The sequence below is a fragment of the Eurypyga helias genome, unplaced genomic scaffold, assembly GCF_000690775.1.
Source record: "Eurypyga helias isolate BGI_N326 unplaced genomic scaffold, ASM69077v1 scaffold15430, whole genome shotgun sequence".
Lineage (NCBI taxonomy): Eukaryota > Metazoa > Chordata > Aves > Eurypygiformes > Eurypygidae > Eurypyga > Eurypyga helias.
Window position 1 is genome coordinate 1 of NW_010226629.1, and position 10,957 is coordinate 10,957.

Genomic DNA, 10,957 nt, shown 5'->3' on the forward strand with positions numbered 1-10,957 from the left:
TGTAGTACTCCAGGGCGTCTTCGGCGGCGGCAAAGCCCTGCACCGACGCGGTCACGCAGCTGCTACTCGCCGAGCAGGACACGGATTTGATATCCAGAGAAAAGGAGCGCTTCAGCCGGTTGCTGTCCTCCACCTTGTCCAGGGAGACGTGCAGTCCGTTTATGCCCTGTACCAGCGGGACGTCTTCCAGGGGGGAGAGGCGCCCGCGTGACCCAGCGCCGCAGTCCGTCGGCTTCTGCTCGGCCGCCTCGGAGGCAGCGGTCACGCAGAGCTGGTTCGAGGAGAGGCTGCTCTGTCCCCCCTCCGGGCCCAGCGCGTGCTCGCTGCTTTTCTCCAAGTGCAGGAGTTTCAGCTTAGTGATGTGTCCAGGCTGACCGCTCTGGTTCTTGAGCTTCTTCTCGAAGTCCAAGAGCTGGCCCAGAAAGTTGAAATTGGGAGAAATGGTTGGCCTCTTCTCTTTCACGAATCTGGAAGGACGGGGCAAACAAAACAAGAATTACTTTAAGCACCTGCTGCTTCGACCCCAGAAAACCCTGGAGGGACGGCTGGGAATGCTAACAGCCTAACTGTAACTCGTCGGGATACTGGAAGCGCGTCAGTCAAGCACGGGGAACTTAAGGATGGAGTTAAAAAGAGGCAGCTGTTAAGCAAGACAATGCCCGACGCTCACAATTCTCCCCACAGCTTACTTAGCGGTGGCTAAACCCAGCCTTACTTCCTTATGATGCCCACAACAAGGTCTGAGGGAATCGTTTCCCTTACTTTACGTTACCAGTGGGATCGCTACCACCCCGGTTTCTGGCCGGATTTGAGAGTTCTGCATGAAGAGCATCAGCGCTCCAGCCGAGAGACCCCAGCTGCCCCCGCGGTGCAGAAAGCAGACACCCCCCTCCGCAGCACTCGCAGGGAGGAGTCCCCGGCTCCTGTCACCGCCCTGGGCGCTTCCGACCCTCTTCATCCTCGTCAGGTAAGGCAACGAGCCCTGCTGCAGGCTGACGTACCTACCACGCGCTGGTACTGACCGATCGTCGGATAATCAGAGAGAAAACCGGAAAGGAGCAAAAGCGGCACGGAAAGAACAACCGTCTCGCAGCTCCGTAGGTTCCGCAGAGAAGGGGTGACGGTGGCACCGAGCCCCCGACGGAGTCCCGTGGGAGCAGCCTGACCCTCACACACGTGCCAGCCTAAGCACGCTCTTACGCACCCGCTCGCTGTTGGACAAGGGGCCGTGCAGAACTGAACTGCTTTCCCCAAAGGGTATCGAAGACTGGAGTGCTGGAAGTGATGCCCCCTGCTCCGAAGTTAAATACTTCCCACCTGCCTCCTGTACAGCTAAGAGCGTACTCCTCGCTTTTTACGGGCTGTAAAGCAGAAAGCTGCACAAATCCTTCCTCCCTTTGGAAAAAAAAAGAGCTTTCCTGGAACTCTGGAGGTACCAGATGACAAGGGAATTAACAAGGGAAGAAACCTTGGAGAGGTACAGTCTGGTATGGACACACATGCCATGTGTCGCTGGGAAAATGAAGTGTTAAACCCAAAACCTCGGGGGGGCTGGGCGGAGAAGGCGCGCGTGTGGCCGTTAAAGCCGGCGGGACAAAAACCGGGAGGCGGGCCTGCGGCAGCACAAACGCGAGCAAGCACGTGAGGAACGGCACCCAGGCCGACACGGAACAGGCGGAGGAGCTGAGCGGACGCGGGGACCGGGCGAGGTGAGGGCGGAAACACCCGCCGTGAGGTGCCAGCACCGGCAGGGGAGTAGGTCTCCTCGGAAGAGATTCCTGGGGTCGATTCTCCTGGCGTTTAACCTGGGGGCGTTTTGTTGCAGCTGCCCAATTCGCTCTCGCTCGCTCTTCCTACGTTCTTTGCCACGCAAAGCTGGATTTGTTATTTCAAGAAAGATCCTTCTGATCAACACTCCCAGTTCTGGCCCGTCTCCTGCTGGCCGCTCCCTCCCACCTTCCCCGTGTCTCACCCCAAAACAGTGGCCAGTCCTAAACCGAAAACTGGCTTTTTTAAAAAGAAAAAATGAAAAGGATTTGGAGGAAGTCTGCTGGATCCCGCCAACAAGTTGGAAGGCTCTGCAAACTTGTGTCATTTCAAAACGCGAAATTTCGGGGTTTTTCCCCCGATAGAAAATGCGCGCAACGTTGAATTTTGACATTTGCTTCCCTTTTTGTGTCCACTGTATGCGAGATGGCAAATCTGCCCAGAGAAGCTGTGGATGCCCCATCCCTGGAAGTGTTCAAGGCCAGGCTGGATGAGGCTTGGAGCAACCTGGTCTAGTGGAAGGTGTCCCTGCCCATGGCAGGGGGGTTGGAACTGGATGGGCTTTAAGGTCCCTTCCAACCCAAACCATCCTGTGATTCTATGATTCTATGAAATGTTTCTTTCCTCAGGGCGCTCCCGTCAAGTAACAGCGACCCTTGCTTTCCATGCGGGCGGCAGACCCTTTACGGATCGCCGAGGGCTGACCCAGCGCAAAGGGCTCTTCCCTCAGGCTTTGCCCACAGGCGATCCCCAGCCCAGGAGCGGAAACACGCTGCGGCCTGGTCTCACCTCACCGCAAAACATGGCCTGCGCGTTGCAGCAGGCGTTCCGCGCGAGGACGAAAGGCCCGGGAGGGTCGATACTTCACACCCGACCGACGCTTCTGGTGGAGAAACAAACTGGAATTCGATGCAGAGATTTCAGGGAGGAATTCGGAAGCGGCACTTCCCGAGTTCCCTGGAGCGTGGGGGTTTTAGAAGCGCTTAGCACTCTACAGCTCTGACCTCCGGACCACTCTAGCCTGAGGCCAGCCAGTTTCTTAGCGAGCCAAGCTCGCACCTTGCACAGGGTCCATCCACATCCACTAATTCAGCCCCAGTACCCCTACCTGCGTCGCCTTACGCGTTGAAATTCCCGCACAACACTGAACTGTCGGCAGGGAAGCCGCGGAAAACGCCTAAAGGCAGCGGGAGACGGCTGTGGTTCGGGCACCTCTCGCGTGCGCCGTCACGTTCACCGGCTTCAAAAGTACACACCCCGTGGAAGTGACGCTCTGCAAAGGCAGGCTGAAGGTTCCTCTCCCCGTCCTCAGCGCTGTTCCGGAGACAGCGGCAGCAGGACCCCCCCCAAGAAGTACTCCTGCCCCAGCGCAACGGCGCGGGTTGCCTCGGCACCCCCCGGTAAAGCCCAGCAAAAAGACAACCAGCGCCTCGCGTGCGCCGTGGCACGGCAGGCGGTTAACTGCGGTCGGGGGGTTGTGGTGAGCATACCCCCTGGGATCTGCTGACATCCTGATGATCCAAGTACAGGAAGGTGGGATCCGAGAGGTTAAAAAAGTGGCGGGGGGGATGGGGGGTGGTCCCACAAAAGTTCCCTGATGCCACAAGGAGCCGACACGTCGAAGTGCTTTCCGGTTGCGTTTAAGCAACAAAGCAGCTTTCTTAATTCCTAGACGTTTCACCTGGAGGCGGTTCTCCGACAGCATTACGGAATACCAAACCGAAGTCGGCAGCTCCAGCCTCCCATCTGTCATAAGCCTGGCTATAAATAGCCCCAGTGCTCCTTCCTTAACCCTATCCCTCCCAGTCTCCCTCTGACTTGCAAGATGCCGTTACACCCCCGGTACAGCTGCGCGTGTTGAACGAGCCGTTGGAATTCCATGCATCCGCCTCCTGGGAGCAAAGACCCCCATCGGCATTTTGCTGGTGGGGTGTGTGACCTCTACACCACGCGACCATTTGTCTCTGGAGGAAGCCCCAACATTCGGAAGGGGAGCGTGCAGCGGCCGGTGAGCGGTGGGGTAAACCAGGGTGTCTGCTGCTACCCCCGCGACCTTTTATCCTTCACCTCCAAAACCAGCCAACGGGCACCAGAATTAACAGGAAGGGAAAGTTTCTCCTTACCTGTAAGCTTCGTCTAAGGACATATCCATTCTTTTCATGATGTATGCGATAGCGATCGTGGCGGAGCGAGATATTCCGGCTAAACAGTGCACCAGCACGCGGCCGTTGGAGGCTTTTGCTTTTTCTGCAGGGCAGAGGAATTGGTTAAGTGTCACACTGGGCAGCAGCATACCACGACGAAAGGTTTGCAGAGAGAGCGCCCGGTATTTGAAAGCGTTCAGAAACTTCCCAATTAAGCACTAATTGCAGATCTCATGGAAGCTTTCAACAAAAATCACTTACTTTCTCCAGCACCGGGCGCGGAACAGGCACGCGACTGCCCACGGGGAAACAGGCTGCCGTTGCATTTTACTGTGCACATAAACAACCCTATTTAGCTCTCTGAGAAGATTGATTGTTTCTGATTTTATAGGCACGTAAAACGCAAGCATTCAGGATGGAACAACCTGGGCAGTTCACGTGTGGCTAGCTCACTCCTGCAAGCTAAAGACAGGATCCGTACGTCCCACTTCCCAGTTCGCTCTCTGCCGGCACGTACCAGGTGCGTATCGGGTTGCCAGAAAGCAGGGTCGCGCTCCTAAAAGGTGTCTTTGTCCCCCAAGCCCTGGAACGCGCAGCGCCAGCGTCTCCCTACGTTGTTTTGCTTCTGAATCATAGAATCATAGAATCACAGACTGGTTTGGGTTGGAAGGGACCTTAAAGCCCATCCAGTTCCAACCCCCCTGCCATGGGCAGGGACACCTTCCACTAGACCAGGTTGCTCCAAGCCTCATCCAGCCTGGCCTTGAACACTTCCAGGGATGGGGCATCCACAGCTTCTCTGGACAACCTGTCCCAGTGCCTCACCACCCTCTCTGGGAAGAATTTCTTCCTGATATCTAATCTAAACCTCCCTGATTTCAATTTATACCCATTACCCCTTGTCCTATCACTACAGGCTCTGAAGTGCCGGTGACCACGTTACGTCGGTCTTTGGGGTATTTTCACACCACCCAGAAGGCACTCGGGTCTCCTCCAGCCAGAACCGCCAGGCAGACACACGAAGGAATCCAGAAACTCCTTCAGGGAGAGAATTTATGGGTTTTTTTTTCTCACCTATAAATTCGACTGATTTATCCAACCAAGGCAAAATTTTCTCGCAAAAGCTGTCGTTCACAGGCACTCTCAGGAAATGGGATTCCGGAATAAAATCAGGCTTTGGACAAGTATTGCTGGCGTTCAGTACGTAGCCAATGTCGTTCTGCTGCATCAGCTCCTGGGAAAGAGAGACAGGTCAGGCCTGGCGAAGTCGCGTGGCACCTTTGGCACACTGCTGGGAAACCACGAACCCCGAGCACGTCATCAAGCTAAAAAACAAACCGGAATTCGCGTTGGAATTGCTCCAGCCATACTAGAGGCGTTCCTTCTGGAAAAAAAAAAGACAACTCCTCAGCTTTCAGTTCTTCAAACAACCTTCACTCCAACGGGTCCAAATAACATACGGATCGCAAAGTCCATAAAAGCAAAGTTAACAAAGAAGGGAAGTAGTGGGAGAATACCTTCTGCTACTCTGAAGCATCACTTCCAAGAGAAGGATTTTTTGAGTATTCTGGTTTAAATTCTCACCCTGCCCCCTGGCAGCATAACCAAACCGTCCCCACACGCACTATTCTCGCCCAAACACACGTTTTCTGGATCCCGTATCTAAGATTGAGGTTGTCCCATCACAGACCCTGGCGAGAAATACAGAATGAAAGTGACACCTCTTAAAAGCATCCGGGGCTTCCGTGTTTCTAAGGCAGCGGCACAAAACTCACTCCAAACCTTGAGGCAAGAGCTGAAGACGTTGAATTAGACCATTTTTACACAGCACTAACTGCAGTTTATAGGAGTTCCGCTTTGCAGGTTACAGTAGAGTTGGTCAGGCGCTGGAACGGGCTGCCCAGGCAAGTGGTGGAGTCCCCATCCCTGGAGGTGTTCAAGGAACGGGTAGACGTGGTGCTTGAGGACACGGTCTAGTGGGTAGGGTAGCGTTTGGTTGATGGTTGGGCTGGATGATCTGACCAGTCTTTTCCAACCTGAGTGATCCTGTGATTCTGCTCCTATTTCAGTTCTCAGCCTTTAGCCCTCTTGTGTCTCACAGGCTGCCACCGCAACAAGCAGACTCACAGTATCAGCGCCAACTGGGCTTTTGAAATAAGTCAATTTTCATGACTGCAAATAAAATAAAGACACCTCTTGCATACTCTTTGTATTTAGACTTGTGCAAGGTAGTAGCCGAGGGAGTAGGTACCTTGGTGGCAAAACATGAAGTACTCAAGAACCGGAGTTGGCTCTACCAAGACCGCCCAGTCTCCTGCAAGTGAGCACCTTGATGCAAAAAGCAATGAAGCGGGTTGGAGTGACACCGACCAAAGGACCATTCTGGTCAGACCTGATTTGGCATGTGCTAGGACAGCAGTGACACTCAATACAAACCTTGGGGAGCTATTGGCCAGATTTCTATGGAAATTAATGTCTGAAACTAAACTGAAACATAAAAAAAAAAAAAAAAAAGAAACTCTGATTTTAATTCTTTTGCTTTTATAGCAATTATATAAAAAAGCTGTGCCATAGAATCACAGAATGGTTTGGGTTGGAAGGGACCTTAAAGACCATCTAGTTCCAACCCCCCTGCCATGGGCAGGGACACCTTTCACTAGACCAGGTTGCTCCAAGCCTCATCCAGCCTGGCCTTGGACACTTCCAGGGATGGGGCATCCACAGCTTCTCTAGGAAACCTGTGCCAGTGCCTCCCCACCCTCTCCAGGAAGAACTTCTTCCTGATATCCAATCTAACCCTCCCCACTTTCAATTTAAACCCGTTACCCCTTGTCCTGTCACTACAGGCCCTTGTAACAAGTCCCCCCCAGCTTCCTTGTAGCCCCTTCAGGCACTGGAAGGTGCTATAAGGTCTCCTCGGAGCCTTCTCTTCTCCAGGCTGAACCCCCCCAACTCTCCCAGCCTGTCCCCATAGCAGAGGGGCTCCAGCCCTCGGAGCATCTCCGTGGCCTCCTCTGGACTCGCTCCAACCGGTCGATATCCTTCTGATGTTGGTGCCCCCACAGCTGGACGCAGCACTCCAGGTGGGGTCTCACAGGAGCAGAGCAGAGGGGCAGAATCCCCTCCCTCGCCCTGCTGGCCACGCTGCTCTGGATACAGCCCAGGATACGGTTGGCTTTCTGGGCTCTTGTCCAGCTCACGTTCAGTGTCAATCCATGGGAGCAGTAGCAAGAATGAATTCTTACACGGCAGATCTCAACTGGAGATCTACCAGTATGAAAATACAGTCACGAAGCCAAATGGTGGTGGCTTCCCCCTGTGTGTTTTTCCTGCAAGCCTAAAGATGTTCCGGCGAGGAGAAGCAGGGATTATGGCTGTTTAGCTGAAGAGCCAGAACTCGATCTTGTGGGTGCTGTCAGGAAGCGGGGGAATATCTGGATTTACCCAGAAGGAAAGGTACTGGGGGCTGGCACAGGGGGCCAGCTACGGCTAGACCTGGGGTATCTTACATGTGCCAGAGGGACCCCCGATCCCCAGCATCTCTGCCTCACTGTCCTGGGCCACACAGCTCTTCCCTCCTGGGGTCCCAAGCTGTGCGACATCAGCTTGTGTGACGCAAGTGGCTGCTTTAGATGACAGCGTTGAAATTATTCCCCCGGGCCAGCTCTTGGTGCTGCGTAAAGGCGAGGAAGGAATGGCTGGAACGGCGGGCATGAAGGTGCGTGAACGTGATCACCCGTGAAGGTGTCACGAACAAACGGGCTGGCTGGCTGTTCAGCTAGGGAAACGCTGGTGAGTGCAGAGAAGGAACAGAAAACCTTGTTCTTTCGTTTAAAGCGTAAGCGCTGGTGGGCTGCAGAGTCCAGCCGTCACCGTTCCACAGTCGTGCAAGGTTTTTTGGATGTGGAACTGATGATCCAAATGAGAAAGAGGAGGCTGCAGACACAGAGCCTGAAATCTCCGAGCCAAAAAAAACCCACCCAAAAAAACGTGTTAGTGCTTGTCTTAGAGACTCAGGCAAAAGAAGAGAGAGTTATGCTTCCTTCTGTTCTGAGCTATCCATCATTCCCTGTGCGACACGCTCCAGTCTCATAACCCTAACAGTGCCTTCATTGTACGGCACCCAAGAGGAAGGGGTGAGTTACGACGGGAGGAAGAACCAGAAATCCTAATGCTAACAACTCTCTGAAAAGAAGGTAAATGCTCTTTTGTCAGCTTATTTACGTTTTATGACTTGTTTAATCTCAAAATTAATGGCACCCTAAAAACGTTACTGTGTTCCAGGAAATACACTCCAGGTCTGGAAGAAAAGAAAGGGAATGGTTACGTAAGTAGGAAAGCGGAAAGTTTCACTGTTTCAATGCTGGTACAAAACACCAGGTGTAAGGAGGAGGCTGGTTCAGGCCCAGAACACAACACAGGGGGTTGCCCCCTGCACCGTTACACTTTCAGAAAGGACACTGTGGCTCCTGTGCGGGTCAGAACTGATATTGCCTCTCTGTCCCACCACAGATCATCTGTAAAACCAAGCACCCTCTGGCACTGCCACCAAAATGTCCCACTGAGGTAACCACAGCATGGCACTCCCAGACCCAAAAACCTGCAACAAACCTTTCATGAAGACCTTTTGTGAGGTTCTTAGTATTTCAAAAATGAGAAACCACCATTATGAGCGTTTTGAGAATTGAGCATTTAGAAAGAAACCGGTGAAGCAAAAATATAAACAATCTCCTAACACTCTTCCTGAATTGATCATGAATTTGGGTAAAGGACACAAGCGAAGCATTTGTGTTTGCACGCCTTGTCGTGAACAAAGCATTACCAGCAGAGCTACGAATCCCAAATACCGTCAGTATTCGTAAAAGGTCATGAGTACAGAGTTTCCTGCAACCAGACAAGCATTTCCCTACCCGTGCCCTCAGCGACAAGCTTATGAGGACCCTGAAAAGATAAGCTCATCTTGATAAAACATGCTGAAAATTCACACCTTTAAACCGTCAGGCTGAACAAGAGAGCAGATGGAGAGGCCTTTTTCCAAACATTTTGGTGCCGTTTTCATTTCAGAGAAATCGGTATGTCTGGTCAGTGGAAGGAATCAGGGGAACTCGGCATTTGATGGCGAATAAGGTCAATGTGGACAGCTACATCTTAATAGTTTTGGGAATCTTAATGGGATTTAAAAAAAAAAAATTATTAAAAAAAAAAATTATATGAATAAAAAAAGACCCCAACCATTTTAATTTTAACAGGAGGTTCATTTCTTGACCCCAGTAGCCAACAAACCAGCAGGGCCATTAAGCCAAAGCATGCAAACATAACCACTCACCAGCTCCTGGACTGTCCTAACACAGACAGAACTTTGCTGCTTATCCATGGGTTTTGTTTCTTGCCCTCCCCTCTTGAACGCTCTTCACTTCCGCGCTTTCTTACCGCATACTGGTATTTCTGGGCACGCAGTGTAGGAGGAGTCCTCCCCCCTGCTCTCCCCGTGGGACCCAGGCTTCCCCAGCACAGCGTGCAGGAGGGAGGGCAGGAGCCACGGTGTTGTTGGTGTTCCTAACGTGCCGACGTCTAGCTACCGCTGACTTTTAGCTGAACCAAGAAACGGATCAAACCCAGGAAACTGGGGGTTGCCGACAGCTGGGAAAATGTCAAGTGGGTTCTACGAGGTAGGCATCGTAATTTGTCCCACAGCTCCTTGAGGTTAACAAAGGTAGGGATATTAAAGGTGGAAGCCATTCCGGCTCTTCCACGGGCAGTCACAGGGAGTGAAGAGGCGAGATAAGCCATGACATGGCCTGTGTGTCAGTTCTCGCACAGCTTTCCGTGGCGCATGCCCACACAGCTACTATCCGTACCTACTGGAGATGGTTTATAGCTGTAACGGTGCAGCAGGGTAGGAGCGTGGGGGAAGGCACACCGCGATCATGTGCTCATCCAAGGAAACAGCGTGGCGCCCAGAACGCTCACCTTGTTGAGGACATCCCGCTGGCAGCCAAGGTAGAGATGAGGCAGGATTCTGGTTGGGCCAATGTTGGAGACAGGTAGGCAGGGTTGAGAAATGCAAGTAGGGACGAGCGTGGATTTTCCTTCACAGAGACCCGGGAAAGAGCTGGAGAACTCAGCAAATCCACCTGTGGGAGGAAGAGTACGTATTTAATTTACATGCAGCGTTCTAGGCATCGGTGCCCGTACCAGTTCTGGGAAAGCAGCATTTGTTGCAGGGAGGCATTAAGGGGCAGAAGGTGGTGAGGCACTGGGACAGGTTGCCCAGAGAAGCTGTGGATGCCCCATCCCTGGAAGTCTTCAAGGCCAGGCTGGATGAGGCTTGGAGCAACCTGGTCTAGTGGAAGGTGTCCCTGCCCATGGCAGGGGGGTTGGAACTGGATGGTCTTTAAGGTCCCTCCCAACCCAAACCATCCTGTGATTCTGTGAACTGCACGTGGGCCTTTCCCAGAGGTACCATAACTCTGCGGAGCCATCCATCAGCAGGCAAGGCCTGGCTTCCTATTCCCACTCTGCCTGGAACGTTTATTTCTCACTCGCCATTCCTCAGAATTTTTTGATGCTTACTCCCATTCTTAAAGACATGTGGAACTAAGACTTCTGAAAAAGCAGCCACGACACCCACCACACCAAAAGCACACACGCCTTCTCCTCTCCGCCCCAGCATGCTGTTTTTGAAACACCTCCTTCTCCTGTATTAGGTCAGTAATTAGACTTTATTAAGAAAAAGTCACGTTTACTCAGTTTGGTAAAAGCATCAGCATGTGATTAGTAACGTTTGTTTTTGGAATCCCACATTATTACTTTCCAGGCTTCTCCATAATTATTTCATCCAACACACCAAGCCAGGGCTTCTCCATCTCAAGTGGGGAAGGCGAGGCAGAGGGGGACCACAGGGCAAGGCTTCACCCAGCCACGGGCTCCTCTGGCACATCACCCCAGGTCTCTTTACTCTCCTCACTGCCAGCTGCTCCTGCATCCACACCAGCGAAGTTACAAGGCCTTATCACGGCTCCAAAGCATTTTCATTATCGTTTCCC

The 10,957-nt window shown here is 52.6% G+C and overlaps 1 protein-coding gene across 1 annotated transcript in view; it reads right to left on the reverse strand.

The window, feature by feature from the left end:
• Nucleotides 1-4: 4 nt before the first annotated feature.
• The window catches only part of LOC104511306 (dual specificity protein phosphatase 16-like), a gene marked incomplete at its 3' end in the record, with an annotated part of 28,264 nt that continues 17,311 nt past the window's right edge, over nt 5-10,957 (reverse strand). The window contains exons 3-6 of the mRNA XM_010153873.1: nt 9,882-10,045; nt 4,986-5,145; nt 3,891-4,014; nt 5-467 (exon numbers count right to left, since the gene is read on the reverse strand). Of these exons, the coding sequence (XP_010152175.1) occupies nt 5-467; nt 3,891-4,014; nt 4,986-5,145; nt 9,882-10,045 (911 nt within the window). The remainder of the gene's footprint in view (nt 468-3,890; nt 4,015-4,985; nt 5,146-9,881; nt 10,046-10,957) is intronic.